At 31.6% G+C, this 26,394-nt stretch overlaps 1 protein-coding gene across 1 annotated transcript in view; it reads left to right on the top strand.

The window, feature by feature from the left end:
• Mycbp2 (MYC binding protein 2) overlaps nucleotides 1–26,394 on the top strand; it is a gene marked incomplete at its 5' end in the record, with an annotated part of 279,711 nt that overhangs the window by 136,694 nt on the left and 116,623 nt on the right. Inside the window, 13 exons of the mRNA XM_033760909.1 lie at nucleotides 2,426–2,617; nucleotides 4,640–4,846; nucleotides 8,379–8,510; nucleotides 10,093–10,271; nucleotides 11,952–12,094; nucleotides 13,845–13,945; nucleotides 14,726–14,944; nucleotides 16,583–16,808; nucleotides 17,773–17,891; nucleotides 18,539–18,626; nucleotides 20,405–20,454; nucleotides 23,523–23,695; nucleotides 24,348–24,492. Coding sequence (XP_033616800.1) covers nucleotides 2,426–2,617; nucleotides 4,640–4,846; nucleotides 8,379–8,510; nucleotides 10,093–10,271; nucleotides 11,952–12,094; nucleotides 13,845–13,945; nucleotides 14,726–14,944; nucleotides 16,583–16,808; nucleotides 17,773–17,891; nucleotides 18,539–18,626; nucleotides 20,405–20,454; nucleotides 23,523–23,695; nucleotides 24,348–24,492 — 1,974 coding nt within the window. The remainder of the gene's footprint in view (nucleotides 1–2,425; nucleotides 2,618–4,639; nucleotides 4,847–8,378; nucleotides 8,511–10,092; nucleotides 10,272–11,951; nucleotides 12,095–13,844; nucleotides 13,946–14,725; nucleotides 14,945–16,582; nucleotides 16,809–17,772; nucleotides 17,892–18,538; nucleotides 18,627–20,404; nucleotides 20,455–23,522; nucleotides 23,696–24,347; nucleotides 24,493–26,394) is intronic.

The raw sequence follows: 26,394 nt of genomic DNA, 5'->3' as shown, positions 1-26,394 counted from the left end.
ATTCTCTTATTTGCTTATAAAATGAGGATCCTTATTGTCCTAATGTTTTAATTTGAATAATTAACAATAAAAAACCCAAGTTATTCAGTGAATATCTGCATATATTTTTTTTTGTGTGTCATATTTTGTTTTTTGCTCTGCTGAGGATTGAACCTAGGGTCATATGCATAGTAGGCAGGACCTTTGTATTTTCTTTTTTCTTTATCATTTGAAATTAAGCTGCAGATACCATAAGGAATTTCTTGTATTCTAATGTAATATTTAAATTTCAAAGAATGATAAGGAAATAAGAACTTTTAAAACATCTTGTATAAAATTTTGATATGTTAAAATAAACACTGTAAAACAGGCATAGGAAACATTGCTTAATATCTGCTTTCAGCTTGTTAGCATAGAAAAAAATTAAAAGATGCACATGAAACTATATATACTATCTACTTGATGAGAATGAATCTGTAAAAGTGAAAAAGAAATGATATTCTAATTACAGTAGCAGTTTTCTTTAGCAACAGAAAGTTATAAAAAATATTTCAGTAACAAAAAAGATAATAGAATGAAATATAAGTATTGATCTATTTCTGGAAAATTAGGAAAAATTAATTTTTTCTCTAAATTTCTATGCTGATGAGACTGTGAAGAAATATAGTAATTTTATAGCTGGTTCATGCCATTATGTAATTAATCTAAATAATCTTTTTCTGTCAGCCTTTTAGCATGTATTTATTGTGTACCATTATTTATGAATACTTTAATTAGGTTGTTGTAGACCGGAGTGAAAAATATAGCCCTTGAATTGGGGTTCTAAAACCAACAGATTTTTTTAGAAAATGCATTATTTCACTAGTATGTGTTATGAGTATTTTCACAAAAAACTAAGAGAATATGTGGAAGACTAAAGTTATATGTATATATTTTTATGTGTATATTTTAATTTAAAAAATTAGAAAGTTTTATTAGAGCCTTAAATGTTTATCTCTGAATAAAATAGCTGAATTAGGTATAACTTGATAGAATATGGTTGAGGCATTATAAAGTATATTAATATTTAATATCACAACAATTTTTTAAATTTTTAAATAAAATTTGGAAATCAAAGTGTATATATGTATATGAGGAGTATATAAAATATGTATGCAAAAGTCTCTTCATTGAGAGTACAGAAAATTGAAATAATTTATGGGTATTAGAATTCTGAATAAGTAGAGATTTTCTTTTGGAAATCTCTTTGGTTTGGAAATTTAAAAATATATATAGTAAATGTTTTTTAATTTAGTGAACTAACATGTAATGATTGTTAATAGTAGCTATATAGTTGTGTCTGTGTTAAAATTAGTCTATGAAGATATTCTGTGGTTGATATATTTTCCCTCTCTTTTTAATGGACATTATGGTACTAGTATTTTAGTATTTTAAATGGTACTAAAAATAACATTGCTTTAATTTTCATACATTTTCATGATTATTTCCCCAATGTAAATCTTTAGGCATAGAAAAATTCTTAAGTCAAAAGAAAGTAGGTTAAGAGTTCATTACAAATTTAGAAAGCTAGTGTCAGCTTTCATTTGTAGCAAATTATTTACCCAATTACACAGATAAAAAAATTGAGACTATAAAAAAATTAAAATTAGATTCCAGTTGATCCTATAGTGAAACTGAAAGGTTTAGTGGTTAGTGTGCTCTTGTGATACTCCTGTGGCGACAAGTGGGCTAAAAGATACAGATGATAATAAAGGAGATAAATAGTTTTCATGCTGGATATCCTCTAAATTAATAATCCTTTCCATTTCTAGAAATATTTTTTTCAGTCTTTAATGGGATTCTCATTTTTTGTCATATTTTCACTGGCAAAGGTTAGAATTTTATCTCCCTTCAGAAATTTAATATAGTAGTTATAAAACAGGCTAGGATTACATGCATATACAAAAAAATTTCTTAGAAAGTTAATTTGCACAGACTATGTAGAGTTGCTTTGGCTCTGTGTATTCTAAAAAGAATTATCTCACATCGACACCTTATCCATAGAAAGAGTTTTAAGTGTGAATAGTTTTCTGTCTGTCATATAGTGTTGTGATTATGAAATTGAATAGTATAAGAAGGGCCAGGGATTTAGCTCAGTGGTTCTGCTTGCTTTGCAAGTGTAAGATCCTGAGCCAAAATCCCCGGTACCAAAAAAAAAAAGTATATGAAAATGACTCAAAAAACTACCAAAATGTGTGATACTTTTATGATACAAAAAGACAATTCAAAAAATGAACTTATAAGTGAAAAGCAAATACAGGTCCATGTACAGTAGGATAGATTTGTAGAAATAGGCCCTAATTCAGGCCTGGATTTTAAAGGAGTCATGTAAAAAAGGCAAGATTTTGCTGCTGAGTAATCATGGCAAGAAAAGAAAAGCAATACATTGTTCTATTCTGACCAACAGAGTGAAGAGAATATCTCAGGAATGACCAGTTTCCGTGAAGTTCTGGAAAAAATGCTGGTTATTGTTGTGCTACCAGTCAGGAACAGCCTGAGAAGAGAAAATGAACTCTTCTCCTCCCACTTGGTCTCTAATACCTGTGGATTGCTGGCGAGTATTGTCAGTGAGCTGACTGCATCAGCCCTGGGATCTGAGGTAACAAGCCATATTCTGAGACTGGGTCATGAACACATATTTAAAATTACTAGTTTCTTTTTTTCATGTGTTTCAACATTATGGAAATTAACTTCAAAACAGTTCAGCAATACCATTGCATTTTTTTCTTTAAAATAATCCTTCATGTTTAATGTTTCTTTTTTGCTTTTCTGTGTAGTTTTTGTCTGCTCTTATCTGCTTCTTTACCCTTCTCCCTTTACCCAAAATTTCACAGTAATATAAAGTATATATTTTCCTAGTAGACCAAGTTCTCATAGGCCCAATTGTATAACTCTACTTCCATACCCCAGTAAAACTGAAAATAGTTCCATTCATGGATAATGAACAATGTTATGAAATCAGGCTACTGATAATGAACACAAAATGTGGAAAATGCAAAGAGATTCAAACTTTTGCTCTGCTTGCTAAGTTGATCCAATACAAATATATATATATGAAAAATGAAAATAATTTTTGTCTTGTTTATGTCATGATTTTTTAAATTATGGTAAAATACTCGTAATATAAAAATATTCTGATCATTTTATGTATACAGTTCAATAACTTCTTAAGCAGCTACTCTCACAAAATTTTAACAGTATCGGAGATTGTATTTCAGAAAATCACTTTAAGACATTTTTAAGTAGTTTTTACATTTTATAAAATAACATTATTTTTCTCTGTTTCACTGCTTTATTTTGGTAACTTACCTGAATGTTTTGACTGAATTTGATTTCTTTTTCCCCAAAATGCAGACTGTAGATTGTTTTTAAGAACCATGTCATAATGTGAAATATACAGTCAAAATGAATGTTCAATAGCCAACATATATTTGGTGGTCCCAGCTCTCAAATTTCTTGCCAAGGAACTTTTCTCTATTTTATTTCTAATTACTCATCTTTGCTTTTTCTTCCTTATAAGTTTACTTTAGAACCCTTTTAACCTAGCAGTCTATACTGATTCCTTACTTGTAGTGACAGTTCAGTTTTCAGAATTGCTGAATGATTGATTTCATGGACTTGAGCAAATTTTACTATCTTGCTTTGGAAGCATTTCCTAGGTTCCTTGGTTAGCTTTCACCTAAGAGGCCACTAACGCCCTTGTTGGGAAATGTTTAATTTTTTTTAAATATTCATTCAGCCTGTGATATGCATCTCTTTTATAGTAGACCATAGAGGATGCAAGGATATATAATTTAAGTCCTTGTCCAATATTACTAAAGAGTTAATCCCCGTGAACTTGCCTTTCTAATGAAAGCAGGTACCCCAAGATGCAGGGTGCCTCTTTAATAATCTTAGGAGTTCCCAAAGTTCTTAGCTTACATTTCTACATTTCTTTGTTTCAGTAAAGTTTGCAAATCATATTTTTAGGGTTTCCTCTCAAATATCCCACATTTCTGTGGCTAGCTTTGATTAGAAACAGCTTTTAAAGTAGAAGGAGCTTGTTTCAAACCAAAATAAGTTCTCTGATCCTCTTTAATGAAAGTTTGTAAATGGTGAGATTGTGTATTTGTGTATATTTATGTATCTGTATACTGAGTGCTAAGTTATAAAAATATCACCATATACATTAGTGATATTTAAACTTAGAAACAGGACATTTTCTTCAAATAAAATGCTTGGAAACTCATCAAAAGAAACATGATCTATTTGAAGACAGAAACCTTTTGCATACCTATCTTTAATATTCCTAGAACACTATAGTGTAGTTTAAAAATTAATAGTCTATAAAATGTTGATTAAACTTTATGTTATGACTATGGAACAAATTTGTAGTTCTGACATAAAGATATTTAAAACTAAAATACTGTCAAGTAACATGGATTTATAGCTTTATAATGAGTAAAATGTATTATGATTTAATCTCTTATTACAGTATACTTTTAGAAAGATTTAAACTGCTTGTTAAATATAAATTATTTAATAAGACCCTTTGGAAACTTCTGGCTAGTTTTGTTACAAGTGTATCACTACATAGCACTAAGGTACAAACTACTGATGTAATTGCTTATGTTGTTTATAGGTTGATGGACTTAATTCTCTTCATGCTGTAAAAGCTAGTGCTAACAGATTCACAAAGACAAGTCAAGGAAGAAGTTGGAACACTGGGAATGGGTCCCCTGATGCAATCTGTTTTTCAGTAGACAAACCTGGAATAGTTGTGGTTGGTTTCTCTGTCTATGGAGGAGGTGGGATTCATGAATATGAATTAGAGGTGTTGGTTGATGATGTAAGTATCACTCTTATTTCCTTTGTCCTGCTGTGTGGGCTGTGTATCAGGACAATGACATTGTCATAGTATATTGGGTCCATATCTGATGACTGAGCAGATAGATCACTTGGGTGTGAACAATCTTAAAGTGAAAAGAGTGATTTTACCTGATTGTTTGTGTTATCCTTGATCATTCCTACCTCATATTTTTTGCACTGTCAGAAAAAAAAAAGGAAAAAATGGAAACAGTGTTTGTAAATTGGGAATGGTGGAAGGGGTGAAGGAAGGGCAGGGGTATGGGGGAAAAATGAGAACCAAGATCTGTCATATACACGTAAAAGATCCCAATGATGAATGTAACTGTACTGTATACTTTAAAAGTACCAATAAACTCAATAAGATTAAAAAAGAAAAAGATTTTAAATGAAATTGAAGGTGAAAAAATGTATAGCTAGGTCTCTGGTTGCAGTTTTTGAGTGATTTTTTTTTAACAATTGTTATTTTTCAGGAACAAAATCAATTTTCAAATGAATATTATTACTTTCTTCAGTAGTTACACAGTCTTGTCAGTGTTATAGAGAAATCTTAGTAAAGATAGGATTGGATTGATTTAGCTATGCTTTTTTATTTTTCCTAAATTATTCAAAGTGCCTGAGTTTTCGGAAAAGATGCAACCCAAAAGACAACTACGGGCCAATCTCCTTAATGAATATAGATGCAAAAATCCTTAATAAGATACTAGGCAACAGAATACAGAGGATCATCAAGAAGATCATACATCCTGAGCAAGTCATATTTATTCCAGGGAAGTAAGGATGGTTCAACATACGTAAGACAATAAATGTAATACACTATATTAATAGAGTCAAGGACAAAAAACATATGATCCTCTCGATAGATGCAGAAAAAACATTTGACAAAATTCAACACCCATTCATGATGAAAACCCTACAAAAAATTGGAATAGATGGTCTATATCTCAATAAAGGCTATCTATGAAAAACCAACAGCCAACATCGTATTAAATGGCCCAAAAGCGAAAACCTTCACATTAAAATCAGTAACAAGATAAGGATGCCACCATCACCACTCCTCTTCAATATAGTTAGCCATAGCAATTACACAAGAGAAAGAAACTAAAGCAATAAAGATAGGAAAGGAAGAAGTTAAACTATCATTATTCACTGATGATTTGATACTCTACACTGAAGATCCCAAAAAATCCACCAAAAGACATCTAGACTTAATTGACACTTTTAGCAGAGTAGCAGGATATAAGGTCAACACCCAAAAATCAATAGCCTTCTTGTACACAAATAACAAACTCACTGAGAGAGAAATTAGGGAAACAATTCCTTTCACAATAGCATCAAAAAAAAAAATGAAGTATCTAGGAATCAATCTAACCAAAGAAGCAAAAGACCTCTACACTGAAAACTGCAACACTCTGAAAAAAGAGATCGAAGAGGATATAAGAAAATGGAAAGATATCCCCTGCTCCTGGGTAGGAAGAATCAACATAGTGAAAATGGCCTTACTACCAAAACTGCTATAGAGATTCAATGCAATGCCAATTGAAATTCCAACACTTATATTTCATAGAACTAGAAAAAAAATCCAGAAATTCATTTGGAACCATAAGAGACCTAGAATAGCAAAAGCCATCCTAGGCAGCAGACACATGGCAGCAGGTATAACAATTCCCAATGTGAAACTTTACTACAAAGCCACTGTGATAAAAACAGCCTGCTACTGGCAAAGAAACAGACCTGAGGATCAGTAGAACAGACTGGAAGACACAAAAACAACTCCAGTTGTACTCAGCTACCTCATCTTTGACAAAGGACCATCCCCACTGGAGGAAAGATAGCCTCTTTAATAAATGGTGTTAGAAAAACTGGATCTCAACCTGCCAAAGATTAAAACTAGACCCTTATCTCTCACCATGCACTAAATTAAAATCCAATTGAATGAAAGATCTAAATATTAAAACAGAAACACTGAACCTGCTGGAAGATAGGCAGAATTCTTGAAGACATTGGCATAGGAAAAGACTTTATGAACAAATTCTCAGTAGCACGGGAACTAGCAGAAAATAAACAACTGGGATCTCATCTTACTAAAAAGCTTCTGCACTGCAAAAGAAACCATGAACAGAATTAAAAGACGACGTACAATGTGGAAAAAATTATTACCAGCTGCTCAGACAAAGGGCTCTTATCTAGAATATATAAAGAACTTTAAAAAATCAGCCCCTCCAAATATAAAAACCTGATTCAAAAGTGGGCATCTGAAATGAACAGACATTTTCTCAGACAAAGATCTAAAAGCAGCAAGTAAATATATAGAAAAATGTTCCACATCACTGGTCATTCGAGAGATGCAGATGAAAACAACAGTGAGATTCCACCTCACCCCATAAAGAATGGCTGCTATCAAGAAATCAAACAATAACAAATGTTGGCGGGGTTGTAGGGAGAAAGGAGCCCTCCTCCATTGTTGGTGGGAGTGCAGACTGGTGCAACCACTATGGAAATCAATATGGATATACCTCAAAGAGCTGGGACTAGAGGTTCCATTGGACCCAGCCATACCTCTGCTGGGTATCTTTCCAAAATAATTAAAAGAATCCTATCACAGTGATATATGCTTCTAGCAGCACAGTTTGTAATAGCTAAAACTTGGAAACAGCCCATTTGCCCATCAGTTGGAAACTGGATAAAGAAGATGTGGTTTTTCTATAAAATGGAATACTACTCAGCCATAAAGAATGAGAAATTAGATTCATTCATAGGAAAATGGAAACATTTTGAGAATATACTCCTAAGTGAAATGAATAAGTCACACATGTGTAAATACTGAATAGTTTCTCTGGTGTGAAAAATTATAATAGTAGATAAGATCCTAATGAGATCATTGGCAATGTGAAATAGGAAGAAAAGGGCTAAAGGTGTAGGGAAAGTGGGAAAGGTAGGGGAAAGGGAATAAGAGAAAAGAAAAAAATATGAGAAAATGAAAATAAAATGTTTGTAAATGGGTAGGGGAGGACGGGGTGAAGGGAGGGCAGGGACAAGGGGAAAAAATGAAACCAAGACCTGTCATGTAAAGGTACAAGATTCCAATAATGAATATAACTGTACTGTGTATCTAAAATGTACCAATAAACTTAATTTAAAAAAGAGTACCTGAGTTTTTACTTATTAATATAGTACAGAAAGTATATAAATCATTTCCTAAGAAATAGCAATCTATCACTTGATATTTTATGTAATCAGTTTGAATCCTCTACTTCATTAAACTATCTCTATAAGTGCTATTCTTCTGAAGAAGGAATAAAGATAACAAATGAGAAGAGTCTGTTTATATTATAGTTTCTTCAATAAATCAGAATGACTTAGAATACCAGAAGTTTCTCATTAGTATTTATGCAGAAATGCTAGTAATTTTGTGTGCAAGGAAATAAAGAGCTTAACAATAATAAGTATGAATTACAATTGTTCGTACAATAAAATTAACATTCTGATGAATTTTATTTTCATGTCTTCATTAGAGTGAACATGTAGGAGATTCAACTCATTCCCACAGATGGACATCTCTAGAATTAGTCAAAGGAACTTACACAACAGATGATTCACCAAGTGACATAGCTGAAATCAGACTTGACAAAGTTGTTCCTTTAAAGGTAATTTCTACCATGTTTCTGTTGTAAATAAGAAATATTACATTGTTTAAAATAGTGAAAATTACTCCATAAATTTTCATTGTTAGATATGGCTTTTTTAAATCTATCTTCTTTGTGGCGCTTCAAATATTTATGGATTTTATACTGTATTGTATTCCATTTTGTTTTGTTGTTGTTGTTGTTTTGTACTGGGGATAGAACTCGGGTCTTTGCTCTTGCAAGGCAGGCGGCGGAACCACTGAGGTAAATCCCCGGCCCTTGTATTCCATTTTGATAGTGTCTCTTAAAGTCTGGTACAGTAGGAAGAATTGTTAGGTTTTAGAGTCAGCCTATCTTTAAAATACCCACTTTTCCACATCTTAGCTTTAAAACATTGGAAAGTCATCATTTTATAACTTATTACCTGATTTGTAGATGGAGAGGCATAATACCTGCATTGTAGTATTATGGAGATTAAGTTAAATAATGGCAATAAAGCAGGCCTCTGTTTCTAGTATAGTATGGAAACTGAATACATACTAGTTCCTGTCCTCTTATGCCAAAATGCCTTTAAAAAATTGTTTTAACAATTCATACTATTCAAGTTATTTGGCAAAACAGAGAGATTTTACTTTAAAATAATTATTATTAGAATAACATTAAGTGTATCTGAATTCATCTAAAATAAATTTCATTATAAAAGAGAATTTTGGATAGAGGAAGATCATCAGAAACTTCATCAAAAAGTTGAGGTATTGAAATACTAAAAAGCCTTTTTTTATGAAGTTTATATCATGGTTCATAATTATGAATGTATTTAACTCAAATTTTCAATGTACAGTGTATCATATTTTGTAAAATTATTTACTTATTGATATTTTCCCCATGTCTGTCTGCCTTGTCTTTGTCTCTGAATATCTCCCCAAACCAAAATACAATGGACTCAGCTGGCCATGGTGGAACACATCTATAATCCTGGTACCTAGGGAAGTTGAAGCAAGAGTATCTCAAGTTCAAGCCCAGCCTGGGCAACTAAGTGATTTAATGAGATCTTGTCTCCAAAACGGGGAGGGAGGGGAGTGTTGTAGGAGATTTAGCTCCACGTTAAGGCCCTGAATTCAATCTTCAGTATCCCTCTATAAAAAGATTAGTAGAACTTAACCATTAGTTTTTTTCATTTTAAAATTATTTCCAGATTTAAACTCATGAAGGAAAAGCTCTTAAAATGTTTTTTGATGACTAATATTCTATCAGTATAATTAGAACAGGAACTAGGAGCATTTCTGATACCTAAATCCTACTTTTGTCACTTACCAGCTGTGTGACTTTTGGAAAAGATATTTAATTTCTGTACCTCAGATTGCTTACTTATAAAATAAGATACCTAAGAGAACATTTTAAAGATTGATTTATTTAAATCGTATAGAATATTTAGTTTCTTTTATGCAAAAGACATTCACTGTAACACTAAAGTCATATTTTAGTGTTAAAAACTTTTATAGCAATATCATCTATAAACATGTCAGTTCTTATTTACTGCTTTTTGTATATCCTGTATACATTGTAAATAAATATAAATATGTTGTATATGTTTATCATGAAGGAAAATGTTAAATATGCTGTGCGCTTGAGGAACTATGGAAGCCGTACAGCCAATGGAGATGGAGGGATGACCACAGTTCAGTGCCCTGATGGTGTGACCTTTACATTCAGCACATGCAGCCTGAGTAGTAATGGTACAAACCAAACCAGAGGACAGATTCCACAGATACTGTACTATCGGTAGGTACATCTTCAGTTAGAAAAGAAATACTCTAATATACAGTTTACTACCAAGGAAAAATATGCTAATTGAATAGTTAAAATTAAATTATACATTGCATCTTCTTAACAGGTACTTGTGTTAATTCATAAGGAAGTCTAATTTTAAGGTATAAATTCAGTGCTTACTGTTGCAGTGAAGGCATTAAAAAATTTTTGTTACTGAATTTTTGCGGACTGCTTACACCTGATATTTACTGTCACTTTGCAGTTTCTTATCTGTAGTTTCATGTTTATATGGAATTTATTCATTTCTTTTTATAAATGTTTAATGTCATAGAGATCTACTTAACCAAGGTAGTGGTATTGCCTTTGTCCTATAATCCAATCTACAGAAATTTCAGTGTTTATGAATCTTGCATCTGCTGACACTAGTCCTGGGGCCCTAGAGTATATAATGGTGTTTTTCTTACAGTATTTTAACAAAGACTAGTCTGTATGCAAAGAGTGGAAAATAAAAGAATGATAACCTTTGCATTAAAAAAAACTTTTACAAACAAATTTCTCACTAAGTGTGAATTTTTCTTATAGTAGCTTAACTGTAATTTTATATAAGCGCAAGAAATAATAAATTCTTTTTTTCAACCACAGATTACAAGCTATAAAATACACACACAAAAAAAGGGTTTCCTATCAAAAAGCTAAACAGCCATTAACAGTGTCTGCTATCATTTAGGCATTTTTATATTTACCACAAAACTTTATTTAAAAATAAGTTTTAAAATATTTAATTCTCTTAGCTTTAAACACCATTCTGCTCTGATGCCTCCCATGTCTGTATTTCTAGCCTTCATGTCTTCTGAGCTCCAGAGTGAATATCCAGGTTTCTCTTTGACATCTTTATTGTATGACACCAGTGGAGATGATGCTGGTTAACTCATACTGAGCACTTAAGCTATACTCTAGTGTTTATCTCTTTTGTGTTAATAGTATTCTCTAGTGTTTATCTCTTTTGTGTGAATAGACACTTTTCTTGCCCTGCTATAAAAAAGATGAAACTGGGGCACCAAGTCATTAAATATATTATCTGAATCACACTTGTATTCAATTATGGTTCAGGGATTCATAGGAAAGAAATGATACTCTAGATGACACACTCATAAAACTACACCACACATCCTTTTTAAGGATGCTCTGTTTAGTTGGCTGATAGACATTTTAGGGTTAGCACATCCGTAATACTCTTCTCTCATTCATTGTTACATCCCAATACCTTATTGTTCTTGATGTCTCCCTTTCTATCAAACTTGACATCTTGTTTATCAACAAACCTGGGTGGTTATACTTTTAAAGTGTCATTAATTTGACCTTTACTACCATTCACATAATTAGCAGTCTAGTCCAAAGATACCAGCCATCCTGTTCATCTGTAAAATTAGAAACTCTCCATAAGTCTCCTTCCTTTCTCTGTTGCCCTCCTCTTTTTCCCCCAGTGCAGCAAGCATACAGCATTCTCTGTTCTTGTTCAAAGTCCAGTAACCTCCTCTCATTAGTATGAAATGTAAAGGTGTTACTATGACCTATCAACTTCACATTTTTTAGTGTAAATTAAATGACAAGCTCTGCTCTGTACATTATCCCTAAAATAGATCATGTTTTACTTAACATTATAAAATACTTTCGTGTTTACTCATGTCACAGGAGTGAATTTGATGGAGATTTACAGTCCCAACTTCTGAGTAAAGCCAATGAAGAAGATAAAAACTGTAGCAGAGCTCTCTCTGTGGTAAGCACTGTTGTTCGAGCTGCTAAGGACCTCTTGCACAGAGCTCTTGCTGTGGATGGTAAGACTTTCGTATCCCTTTCTTAATAGTTATAGTTTAGATTTTGTATTCCTTAAATTATCCAGGGTTATTGCAGAGGAGCCGTCTCGAGGAATCCCACAGTATCTTATTCATTATAGATCTGCACATATATTAACCCATTTATGCCAAAGGTTGAATTCTTTTTTTTATTTTTTTAGCTTTTGCTTGAAATTTTTATATATTATCCAGAAAATTTCAAAGACCAAGAATTTGAAGAGAACACATTTCATGTTCCACTGTTATGAGCATTCCAAAAATGGATCACTTGGCATTGAAGGGTTAATTTTCAATCAGTCTTGCTTTCCATACTCTTAATGCAGTTTTTTTTTTTTTTTAAGGTTCGCAGATAGTGGAGCTAAAGATATAGCTTAGTGGTAGATTTCCTGCCTAAGATGTTCAAGGTCACACATTTAAATCTCTAGTATGGAGTTCGGGTGGGAGGCAGAAACGATTATTTGATGTTCTTATTTTCTTAGTTCAATAAGAAAAAAACTATCTTGATTAAACTGGATATTTTCATTATTCTGTTTTTAGTAGTCAAAAAGCTTTTTCTCCATTTCTGTCCTATTTTCAATAATGTGTTACCATTAACCCAAAGGTCTGGGTAACTCTACCCATATTTTTAGATTGAGTTGTCTAAATTAAATTCTATGAGTTCTTGTATTAGAAACTCTCCAGTTTATGTTCTCCTTTCTCACTGTTCTCTCACTGCCTAGTGCAAGCTGCCATAGTAAAAGCACATGTCCTGTTTTTTATGATGGATAATATTGTAGTAACCTCACTGCTGCCTTACCCCCATTTCCCATCTAGTTATCTAGTCATCCATCATACTGGCAGTCATTATCATAAGAAGAGCATTCACTATTATTTCCAGTTCTTTCTGTTGTTAAAAGTTACGACATTTGTTCTTACACCTAGTTTGTACATCAAAGTCACCTGAGAAGCTTGCTGTAGATGATGAATATTTGGGCCATCCTTAGGGATTTAGGCTAGGCTGAGAAACTTTCAAAAATAAGTATGTAGCCTATTCTGACGCAAAGCACATCTAGAAATCATTAGTTTAGAGAAAATATTGGCCTATGATATAAATGTTTTTAGAATCCACAATCAACTTCTCTTTCCACATCCATATTCATGGGTATATGATTAAAATGTCCATCAGCAGAGTGCTTTCCTTAGAAAAATATAAATCAATATAGCTGAATAATAGCAAAATTTTTTGGAGTGTTTTACATGTGCAGGCATTATTCTATGCATTTTACATATTTTAACTCACTTAATCTTCATGGCTTTCAATGAAAAAATATTGCTATTATCTTATTGTACAGATTAAGCAATTTTCTTATTATCACTTAAATAGCCACATTTGGTGCCAGTAGTTTAAAATCATGGCTCTGTTTCTCTAAGTTCTAGTTCTCTAGTTCTCTGAGTTTCTAGTCTATTACTTTACAAGTACCTAAAAGGAATACACATTAAATATTTCATAAGATACTTACACACAGTGTGCTTTGGTTTCCCCTTCTAAATAGTGCAAATAATAAAAGTATCTTATTTTGAGGATGAATTGAAATTAACATACACAAGTAAAGTCCTTAGAATTGTACAAGGTCTTACATAAATAGTTAATGTCAACCATGATTTTGTTGAAGAAGACAGAATATAGATTAGTATAGCATGTATATAGTATAATGAAACTACCTTCTAACTATAGTTTTAATGCCTTTTTTAGCTGATGACATTCCAGAACTGCTTAGTTCTTCCAGTCTGTTTTCCATGCTGCTTCCCCTTATTATAGCCTACATAGGACCAGTAGCTGCTGCCATTCCCAAGGTTTGTAATTTAACTCTATAACTTTGAATATTTTAATATATCATTTTAAAAATTTTGTATCTTTCCTTTAAAGATACTTTAGTCTTGAGGCATCTAGGTTACAGATAATAGGCAGATAGATGTGTTAATGATAAAAGTTAACTAAATCTTGCTGTTCTTAGTATTGACAACTGAATTAATGTGCTTATATATTGGCCTAAGTTTGAAAAATTGGGAAAGGGGAATTATGTTTTAGACATATGATGACTATGGAAATATATAGTTAACTGAGTTTTTTTTCCTTAGATTTTATGAGATTGATGCCATATTCTTACTATCTTTACTAATAGCAACAAAAAAGGATAGAAGTGTTTTTAAAGTAGTGGTATTTTCAAGATATGGAAGAAGTTATAGACTATTGGTTCATTACTATAATTAAATACTGAGTAAAACCTAATTTACTGGAGATCGCAAAGAGTTTAAAAATATAGATAAGATTGTTATTATTATTATTATTATCATTTTTAGTACCAGGGATCAAACTTGAGACCTTGTGCCTGGGAGAAAGGCGGCGGAACCACTGAGCTAACTCCTCAGCACCTTAGACTAGGTTATTTTAATGTATAATATAAGATAAAATTTTTTACCCATAGAACACATTTCTCTTTGAAAACAACTTAGCTAATAGAACCTCTGGATGGAAATTGTTAACTAATAAGGGAATAGCTAGCAATTATAGTAACTCATAATTTGAAATCATTTCACATCTATAATTTAATCTTTTTTTTTAACATCTACTAGGTGGCTGTAGAAGTCTTTGGCCTTGTCCAACAATTGCTTCCCTCAGTTGCTATTTTGAATCAGAAGTATGCACCCCCTGCATTCAATCCTAATCAGTCAACAGATAGCACCACAGGAAACCAGCCTGAACAAGGTCTCTCAGCTTGTACAACATCTAATCACTATGCTGTTATAGAGAGTGAACACCCCTATAAGCCTGCCTGTGTGATGCATTACAAGGTAGGCACTGATTCCTAGTCAGAATTTAAATTTAAAACTTGATTTGAAGTTCTCTAATGATAGTTTAAGAATGGTTTGTCTGTGTTCAGAAATGTAACTTTTAAAAATAGTTTGAGTATAGAAAAATCCATAGCTGGTTAGACATTGTCAGATACACTAAAGGCTTTAAGACAGGATTTTTACCTTATAAAATGTAGAGTTTTGTAGTTGTAAGCAAGCTGTTCTCAAATCTTTTTTGTAGCTGGATTACAGTATATAATGCTAAACTTCCAGGGTTTATGTTGTAATAGTAGTACATATAAGCATTAACATTTGTAAATCATATTTTTAACTTACATTATTTGTACCGTAGTCTGAGCTGTTCATAAAAATTTACACACCCTATGTAGGATTTCAGGTTGTCTACAATGCTTAAAAAATAAACTATTGTAAAACATTTACAAACTTAATGTCATTATAAAATAATAATAATTTTTTCATTTATCATGTAAATTAATGAGTCATCCACTTTATCAATTTAGTTATGTTGACATTTTGTGTACTTGTAAAATTTTAATATTTTATTATAGAAAATATTAAATAATCTAAAAGTAGACAAGATAGTAGTACAGTGTTCTTTATTCATTTTGCCAGGATCAATAGTCTTCGAGTCTTAGACATTTATTTCTCTCTCCATTTCCTGTTCCCTCTTATTATTGTACACCACATTCATATTTTCTTATACATGTCTCTAAAATTTAAGGGCCCTTAAAAATAAACATCTTATATAAATAAACATAATTCCTTAATAGCAAATATATGCAAATTTTACCAATATGTTTAAATCCCTATACAGATAAGATGGATATCTTCTGGTTCTGTCTCATTAGTCTCTTTTAATGTAAAAACCCTTTAAATCTATAGGTCCCTCTCCATCTCTATATATTTTTGTTTCTTTGAATTTTATTTGTTGAAGAAATTTGACCATATGTATTTGTTAGGTGAAAGTCTTCGAATTTCCTGCTGAGTCCTTTAAGCACTTGCTTCCTTGCTCTCTAGACTACTGAAATCCTCCTGCCTTCCTTAGATCTAGAGCCAATCATTTTTTAAAAAGACACAGGTTCCTTTTACACAAATATGCATACATATTGATGCACACATATTAATGTTTATATGTTTATTAATATGTATGTATGTGTATTTACACAGAGATATATGTATGTGTAGTTTTTTAAAGATAAAATATCATTTGCCTTTTTACTGATGACATTAACTTAACTCAAAATAAGGAACAAAGGGACACTTGAATCTTTTCATACATCTAGAGTCTATGTTGTCAGCAACAATAAGAATAGCAAAATTAGAAAATTACTTCAATATTCATTTGCTTTGCATGTATGCATAACTGTGGGTGGGTAAATGAGTGGTTTTGTGCTTTGAGTATATTCAAACTAAGATGTAAAGTCAAATTACTTATTTTAAAGTTAAGTATAATATCTTCATCACTGCGTTCCCTCTTTTCCTAGACTAGGTAATATTTTGTTTTAATTTTGTAGTTTTCCCTTCTGTTTCATTTAATAAACATATAGATGCCCACATACAGGATGCACACATATGTAGGGTATGTGTGTATATTTATGGCTTCTTGCCTGTTGTCAGGTGACATTCCCAGAATGTGTCAGATGGATGACAATCGAATTTGACCCACAGTGTGGTACTGCACAGTCAGAAGATGTCCTCCGTTTGTTGATTCCTGTCAGAACTATTCAAATTTCAGGATATGGACCAAAGTTAACATCTGTTCATGAAAATCTTAATTCATGGATAGAATTAAAGAAATTTTCAGGACCTTCTGGGTGGCCTACCATGGTCTTAGTGTTGCCAGGTAAGTGTTTCCTGTTTTATAGTGACAAAATACATATATGTTGTGGGGATACATTATTGAAAATATGTATTTAATTTTTAGAGGAAATTATTAAAGACTTAGCATGTATCTGGATTGGAGTTAAGGAATAAATAAGATGCCCTGGGCAAGGGGCATAGCATGATACGTGTTCTGAAAGAGGGCTGTGAAAAAAGCAGAGTGTTAATTTGGGTTAGCTATTTGTATAGTTGGGACAAATGTTATAGAAAAACCAGATTAAATTTTTTATTTCCCCAGTGAGTACTAAACTTTCAGAACTTAACTAAGAACTCCATTTCTTCTTTTGAAGAGAATATATGAACCCCTTCTGATTTGTGTTAAAATTATTATTTCACTTGTGTTGAGAGCTTATATGTAAATGATCATGCATACTTGTTACTGCTACTTGTGTTTTCCTTTTTAAAAATTAAGTTTTAAAATTGTGTATAGTCCATTGTTTTTATAACAAGTTAATCATAACTACTCTTGTACCATCTCAAAATAATAACTTATTTGAATTCAGAAACATTTCGTTTCAACTCTGAGCCTTTGTTTTCTTGTGGAAAGATCTGAAAAAGCCAAATATAGGGTAGAGGATTATATAACTTGAAATCAAAACTATTATAGGTCATGTCAGTAAGTGATAGATTGAGATAACTGAGAAAATGACTTTCTTTGTAATTTAAAGTCAGGATAATTGATTAAGGAAAGAATTTGATTGTAATGAAAAATAACATCCATTCATTTAAGATGATCCTCTTGTTTTTCGTGTTGCTTTTAGCACAATTTGTCTAGAAATAGGAACCCACACCCACAAAAAATTTCTTTAACTTATAGTATCTGATTTATATAGCAATTATTTCAAGATGGATAAATGATAGGGAAAATTTTAATAAAGTTGCTTCAAATTTTAACCTCAATTATGACTTTTATTTATTTATGTAAGGAAATGAAGCCCTTTTTTCATTGGAGACTGCTTCAGATTATGTGAAAGATGACAAAGCTTCCTTCTATGGTTTTAAATGCTTTGCAATTGGATATGAATTTAGCCCTGGACCTGATGAGGTAAAAACAAATATCTTTTCATTTGTAGGAAGATTGTAGTAAGATTTCATTTTAAGGAAGATTATGTTTTAAGTCTCTTACTGACTTAAATGACATTGTTGCCTAAGTTCAAGAAATCTGTAACTTATTATAAGATAGGGTATATAAGTTAAAATATTTTGTAGCTTAGTTGTATGAGGTAGATTTTGCTACTTTTAATACAGGGAGAAAGTGGGCCCTGTGCAACATGACCCATTATAATTGAAGTGTAACTTTGAAATGTATTTATGCCTGCCCTGACCCTGCTTAACTGAGTGAACCTTTCTGCATAAATAATAGAACCAAATAATAGAACCTAATTTCACAGTGGAAGTGACATTATCAACTTTTCTAAATGTTTTAAGTCATACACTAGAACAAAGGCAAGGTCAAAAGTTGATTATGTTCTTTCAAAGTAATGAATAAAAATTATTTGCACAATGAATCTGAACCTTATAACATAACACCATGACATAAATTATTGAATCTCTTCTCTCAATTTAACCACGAGCTAAGACATGCTTCTTTCACATTTCAAAGATAATACTTGAATTCAAGTTACAGTTTCTTGATAATGCATATTATTTTCCAAATATTTTTTAAGTAGCAAATTTTATGCAATTCTACAGGGTGTCATTCAGTTGGAAAAAGAATTAGCCAATCTTGGTGGAGTTTGTGCAGCAGCTTTGATGAAAAAGGAGCTGGCACTTCCTGTTGGTAAGTCTGGTTAAGTATTAGGTGTTTGTTGATAATTTAAAAAAAATTTTTAAGAATAAAATATGTTTATTATAAGAGTTCAAAAAAGATTTGCAAAATGAATACTATAATCACGTACTCATGAGCAATAATTACTTAATTTATTCATGGCTCAGGTTATCTTAGTCTTTTTCCACAAATGCATGCCCATGTATATCCTCCTTATAAATATACATGCTGTGTGCCAGACATTGGGTTAAGCACTGCTTATGTAATATTAAATAAAATTGTTGAGATAGTTTTAAATATCCTAGTGGAAATATCAAGTAGACAGTTTGATATTCATTGTCTGTAACTCAGGATTAACTTAATGGAAATGATATTTAAGCATACTTGTTTTTTAAAGATAGCCTAGGATAAGAGAAGGGCCTATCAAAACTTCAAGGATAGAAAAGAAAGAAGTTTCACATAAAATTGTACAGGTAATGAAGCCAATGAAGGAGTAGAAAAACCAAGAAAATGGATGTTCATGAGATTTTTGTATACTGCTGAGAAAATTAAAATCTATCTGTATATTTGAAAACTTTTTTATACACTAAACAAGAAATAAATTAGCAAAATGAGATAAATATAATGCCTTTCAGAGTGAATTGAGGGGGGTTAGAAAGTGAGAAAAGGAGCCATGTTGAAGAGATAGCTTTACAGAACTATTTTTGTGTAGAGCAGAACAGAGATAAGGCAGTAGCAGAAATGATACATTTATATGAAATAAGCTTGAATGACACATAATTTATAATCAAGATGGTAACTAAGAAATCTTTTAAAATACTAATTTAATTCTACATTTATACACGCAGTGTTTAACATTATATTGTCATTTTATTTGGGATTCAAAGATACTATTATTTCATTTCCCCAATTCTCATTCCAAAAGACCACATATATCTCTTCCTTCTAACACCAGCGTTTCCACTCTAGCCTTTGTTTTCTTTCATTCTCTTTGTCTACCCTTTTTTCTTCCTGCATTCCTATTTCACTTCTTAGTTGATTTCTTTCAGTCTTCTCAGTTCTCTTGATCCTACTTTATATTGGTATAGGTAAGATAAATATGTGCATATGTTGACACACACACACATATATATACATCTACAGTAATAATTCGCACACAATTTCTAGAACCATAACAAACAATACTGGATATCTTTAGGGGAAATGTACTAGTTAGAGAAGTAGAACTATTCATTTCACACTCATACAATTTGAATATTTGTACTTGAACTTCATTAGTGACAATTCATAACTGAAACTCAAAAATCAGTAAATAAAACATAGTGTTCTGAATATAGCGTTCTATATTTAGCAGTGAAGGAGAAAATGACTAAAAGATAAAGTTACTACATTTATATTTTTCTATGAGCTATCATTATTTCTTAAAAGTAGAGCTCTTCCATCACTCAACCAAAATATAAAGGTTCAGATTCAGAGTAATCATTTCCCTCATTTTTTAACAAAAATATAAATGCACTAAGTTCAAAAGGTACATATTTGTATTCATTAAATACATTATATATCTTTTTGCAAGTTACTCTTTGATGGCTTGATTATTGGCTTGAGAACTGTTGTTTATATTCTCACTGAATATATTTTACATTTTAAAATGTAAACCACTCAGACTTATCCAGAATGATAAATCTTTCCATTTGGAGTAGCAAAATTATCAAAAATATATAATGAACTGAAAAAGACTAAAGAATTTAAATATTGAGATATTTTGGTTAAACTTTTCATTTGCTTAATAGGTAATGAATTAGAAGAAGATCTTGAAATTCTTGAAGAGGCTGCATTACAGGTACTGTCCAAAACTCTGTAAGAATAAATTTTGTTCCATAGTGTAAAAGACTTTTCACAAGATCAGCCTTATACCTCTTTCTGATCATTGGCAGTTACAGAGACAAATGAGAGTTACCCATGAGAGCCCTTGCTGTGCTATTGGGTGGATATTGTTTTGGGACTTAGACCAAAATCTTACCAGAAAAAGAAAAGTAAATCAAATAACAAGGGTGCCGCAGAGACTTTCAGAGGTGTGGACATTTAAATTGCAACTAGAAAGTTTCAGTTTTCCTTAGCAAAAAGGGAAAAGACAATTTAAAAAGGAAGCTAGAAGTACATAATCACATTAAAAATTTTAACAGGAAATAGCAAATGTGAGGAATGTACAGTTAATGAATTCAGGCTATGATAGATTTATAGGTCACTAATGAGTAAAACCATTGGGTTCTAAGCAGTTGAGAATGGTTAGTTTGTGGTTGTTACTTTTTTTTTATTTTTGTGTTTGCGTAGACATTAGTTAAGTAGCTCATTTGACACTGTAATGGAAATACATGAGTACTATATTTCAGCTGAAGTGCTCTTTAGGATATATTATGTCAATCTATAATATTGTATTACTCAAAATTGCCAAGAGACTGTTATATTGCTCTCTTAACTTCAATAATATACATTTATTTAGCTATTTAGCTAAGCTAGTAGTCACCAGTAGGATGCAGAACATCAGAATCTGTAGGCGACATTTTTCAAATTGTAATACCTACTTAGCACAGTGAATACAAAATATCAATATCAATGGTAGGTGAATTTTGCATTTGAAATGGCATGAAGGTAGAGAAACTAGATTGAGAGTCAGACACTGAATTGGATCAATGGTATCCAGACTATAGGATTTTGTAAGATGGTAGGATTATGCAGAAATGTTTCTGTCCATAGTTAGGGTTAATTTTTATTTAGTAGATAAAAACAATCTTTAAAAATGTTTAATATGTACTACCAGTAATATCTTATAAAATTAAGGGCACTTTAATAGCCAAAAATAAAAGGGTTATATTTTTAGAATAAAAGAATCACCCTATTATATCCCTATTTTCTCTTTCTTCATCATGTATCATGTATCAGAGAACACATTTGGTGAACACTGTTTTAGATCATTCTCATACTTTGTGCCTACTATATATAGTTAGCAGTAGTGATTTACATAATATCTGTATGGTCCTTTCTGTTTTATAGCATCTGTAATATTTCTCTTACTATAATTATCCTTTGTATCTTATAATAACTGAAATTCAGGAAATTACAATTTATCTAAGCAGTTTATCTGTTGGGGAATGCAGATCTGTTGGGGAATCTAGCACCTACGGCTAGATTTTACATTTTATTTTCTGAGATGAATTGATCAAAGCAATAATGATAAAAACAAACATATTTCATCTTCACTTTAACAATTACTCTTCTAAACATTTTGCATATTTTTAAGTCACTTGTTCACAAAACCCTATGATTAAAGATTCTTATACCTTATATAGAATTATATCTGTTTACAAGTAAAACTGAAGCACAGAACTTTTTAAATAATTTGTCCAGAATCACACAGCTAATAAGTACCTGCATTGGAATTTGATTTCTAACAATTTGGCTACAAAGTCCATGATTTTCACCAATAACTTCTGATCATAGAGAAAAAGAGTGTTCACAAATGGTTAAAAAAAAAAAAAAAACAAAAACTGGATACTAAGCCACCAGGCTGGAGATTTAGCTCAGTGGTGCCGCCTTCTCCCTCACAAGTGTAAGATCTCCCGAGTACCCGGAGTAAGGTCTTTGAATCCCGAGTACCAAAAAAAAAAAAAAAAAGAAAGAAAGAAAGGAAGGGAAGGGAAGGGGAAGGGAAAGGGGGGAAAGAAAGAAGCCACCAGTTTGCATTTGTTCAGGAAAAAAGTTTTAATTTTTATCCCTTAGGATGCAAAAATAAAAATGAATTTAACAAACATTTCATAAATAATATGTGTCAACCAGTTTTCAAGTTTAGGAGAGCCATTAAGAATTGGCTACATTATTATTTCAGATATTATGGTATATAAAATGTCATTGAGGCTACATACAAAGAAATCTTTATTGTGCTATTCAAGGAAGAAAAATGTCACAAATTTCCTATATTTTTGACCTACAGTTGTAATCTAATATGTATTAAACACCTTGTGTATGTCAGACAATGTAGTGTTTTATGTTTTTTAATTTAAATTTTATAATAACTATATAAGAGTTTATACATTTTGTGGATTTATGTGGTTTTACTATTAGCTTAAAAGTGCATAGCACACACAACTCTTCCAAAGCCAGGATTTGACTCTAAAGATGACAATTTTTGAAATTTCATAAAATATAAAATGCAGAAGTTAACTGTTCTGTTAACTTTGTAGTACTGGAAGTATAACTTTTCTATGAGAAATATTTTTGAAATTTATTTTTAAAAATTCTGAGAGCTGGCTTTGTAGCTCAGTAGTAGAGTACTTGCCTAGCATTTGTAAGCCCCTGGGATCGAGGCTTGGCACAGGACGTAAAAAAGTTTCTCATTTGAATATTTAGAAAAGGTTTTTACAAAAATATTAAGTTTACTTGAGAGATAAAAACTAAAATTTCATTTTTATCTCTTTTTTTAACTTTAGTGAGACTTAGACTACTGAAGTTTATGTGCAGCCATACTCAAGTTTATATCCACAAGTCAAGAGCTTGATATTCATCTATCCAAGAGAGCAGACACTATTTAATCATACCTGCCAATAAAGGGAAAACTTCCACAGCTGGTAGAGAAGGAGCTGTGAGGGTATAGTATGTAGAAGGTTGGCATGGGAGAAGGTACACAATTTCACCTAGCATGAAGAACTCTGATAAGACACTGATTCGTGAGGGAAAAAGAGATTGTGAAAGTGATATCCCATGTTTTTCTCCGATAGATGTTTCTACTTTGTGAGATAAAAGAAGGGAAAATGATTTTCCCAAGAAGGCTTAACAAATGTGTGCACTTTGAAAATTTCATTTAAAGTTTTCTACAGTACTTCAAAAATATCAGTAATCTTTTTTACCCAACAGGTGTGCAAAACTCATTCTGGTATACTTGGAAAAGGTTTAGCTCTTTCTCATTCACCCACTATATTAGAGGCACTTGAAGGAAACTTACCACTTCAAATCCAAAGCAATGAGCAGTCCTTTCTGGATGATTTTATTGCTTGTGTCCCTGGATCAAGTGGTGGAAGGCTTGCAAGGTAATGTATGTTAAGTACTGCAGTTACTTTCCCTGAGGGCTTCATTGTTGAGGAGAAGTGGAGAGAGTCCTTAGGTGTTAAAATGTTGCCTATAATAACGTGATTTACATGTTTTGAATTTACTGAAGTATAAAATCGTAATATTTTAAGATATATGATAGTTGTTAATTGGCTCTTTTGCTCCCATATGCTTTTTTCTTTTTAAGATTAAAAAAAATGTCTACCTTGAACCTTGCTTCTCTCAAGCGAGCAGAATACCATTTCTATCTAGGTTTTCAGCGAAACTACTCTTTCCTAGGCTTTTAGGATGGTGAAACTAGGCCTTTTTCAGTAAGAATGAGTCATCACCACTACAAGTTATGTGTAATTTGAGTTTGTTTTCTCAGATATCTTAAATTAACCAGACTTAAAATTTCAAGTTTTCTGATTTTAAAATTCTCTTCATATTACATATAAATACCAGAAATTTCATGTGATTTGACATGTTTATTATATCTGTCATTAACAGTACTCAAGGGAAACCACTGGTGATTATCAGTGAAGATATTGTTTTAACATTTTGATAAACATTTTGTTTATTAGATCTAGTTTGGCATTAATCATTAAAGATGCAGATTTATGTTTGCGTTTTGTTTGTTTTCATTACTTTTAGGTGGCTTCAGCCAGATTCTTATGCTGATCCTCAGAAAACATCATTGATCCTGAATAAGGATGATATTCGCTGTGGTTGGCCTACCACCATAACTGTTCAAACAAAAGACCAGTATGGAGATGTGGTACATGTTCCGAATATGAAGGTAATTCTGAGTTAAAATGAGATATATATGCACTGACTGGTGTAATTGATAAAATTTTAGAAATGACAGGTACTTAGAGTCTGCTTTATCTTTTCTATATATAATAGAGGACAATAAGAAATTGTTTAAATTATTTTTTAAATTAATTCTCAGGTTTCCAATTATGTACTAGAAACCTAGAATCTATGATGACTCAAAGGAAAAGAAAGTACAGTATAAAGTGTGCTAGGTAAAGGCTTTTAATATATAAAGATTGATTGATGCATGAAAAATAAAATTTTAAATGATACATATAATTTTAAAGATAAAAAGATGCTGAGCATTTTTTCATGTATTTATTGGCATTTGTATTTCTTCTTTTGAGAAGTGTCTTTATTTCCATTGCACAATTTTTAATAAGGTCTTTTGTTTTTTGGGTTCTAAGTTTTTTAAGCTTCTTTTATATTCTAAATATTCATCTCCTGTAGAGGAGTAGCTGGCAAAAATTTTTCAAATTCTTTAGGTTGTCTCTTCACTTTTGATTCCTTCACTGTGCAGAAGTATTTCAGTTTGATATAATCTACTGTTCATTCCTGGAATTATTTTCTTTGTAACTGGGATTGTGTTGAAGAAGTCCTTGCTTGTGTTTATATCTTTTAAGTGTTTTGACTATTTTATCTTCAGTAGATTTAGCATTTCCGTTTTTGTATGTAGGTATCTGATCCATTTTTAGTTGGTTTTAGTACAAGAGTATGGATTGATTGTTCTGAATTTTGGATAACCAGTTTTGCTAGCACAATTTATTAAAGAGATCATATATTGTCCAGCAGTTGTTAGGAGCTCCTTTGTCAAAGATTGGCAGTCCAAAGGTGCATGGGATTGTTTTTGTGTCTTCTGTTCTGTTCCATTTGTTTGCATGTATATTTTTGTGCCAGTACTATGGGTTTTTTTGTTGTTGCTGCTGCTGTTGTTGTTATTTTTTTTTTTACTGCAGCTTTGTCATATAACTTGAAATCTGGGATGTAATAATTTATATATTATTATAACTTGTAATGTCTCCATTTTGCTCTTTTTGCTTTAGCTATTCTGGATTTTTTCTGGTTCCATGTAAATTTTAGGTTTGTTTTTGTAGTTCTGTGAAGGATATTGTTAATATTTTTATTAGAATCACATTGAATCTGTATATCATTTTTAATTATATGGCTATTTTGACAATACTGATTTTGCCTATCCAAGAACAAGGGATATCTCTTCACTTTTTAATGTCCTCTTCAGTCTCCTTATTCAGAGTACCGTAATTTTTATTAAAGAGATCTTTTACCTCCTTGGTTATATTAATTCCTAGTTACTTAATTTTTTGTGAGCTACCATGAATAGGACGGTTTTCTTTTTCTTTTTCTCCCCGCCCCCCAGTGATTTCAGTACTAGTGTATAGGAATGCTGTTGATTTTTATATGGTGATTTTGTATCTGCCACATTGCTGAATTTATTAGTTCCAAGAGTATGCTATGCAATTTTTTTTTTCTGTTTAAAGGATTATATCATCTGCAAATAAAGGTAGTTTTACTTTTTCCTGTTCTATTTATATTCCTTGGCTTTCTTTCTCTTTCCTGATTTCTCTGGCTAAAGTTTTGAGTTCTACATCGAATAGAAGTGGTGAGAGTAGACATACTTGTCTTGTTCTTAATTTTAGTATATGTGCTGCCAAAGTGAGCCCAACTGTTCCTAATTTTATAGGAATGCTTTCAGTTTTTCCGCATTTGGTAAGATGTTTGCATGGTTTCCATTTCTTTTGTGTTTTCCATTTTATTGGAGTACAAGTTCTCAAAGTAGGTATTAATGATCCTCTGGATTTCTATTGGATCTGTTGTGACTTCACCTTTTTCATTCCTGATTGCATGGATCTGAGCCTTTTCTTTCCTT

The sequence above is a fragment of the Fukomys damarensis genome, unplaced genomic scaffold, assembly GCF_012274545.1.
Source record: "Fukomys damarensis isolate Sample0158 unplaced genomic scaffold, DMR_v1.0_HiC HiC_scaffold_6, whole genome shotgun sequence".
In the NCBI taxonomy this organism is placed as follows: Eukaryota; Metazoa; Chordata; class Mammalia; order Rodentia; family Bathyergidae; genus Fukomys; species Fukomys damarensis.
Note: the sequence above shows the minus strand (reverse complement) of the source record. Positions and strands in the feature narration are given on the sequence as shown.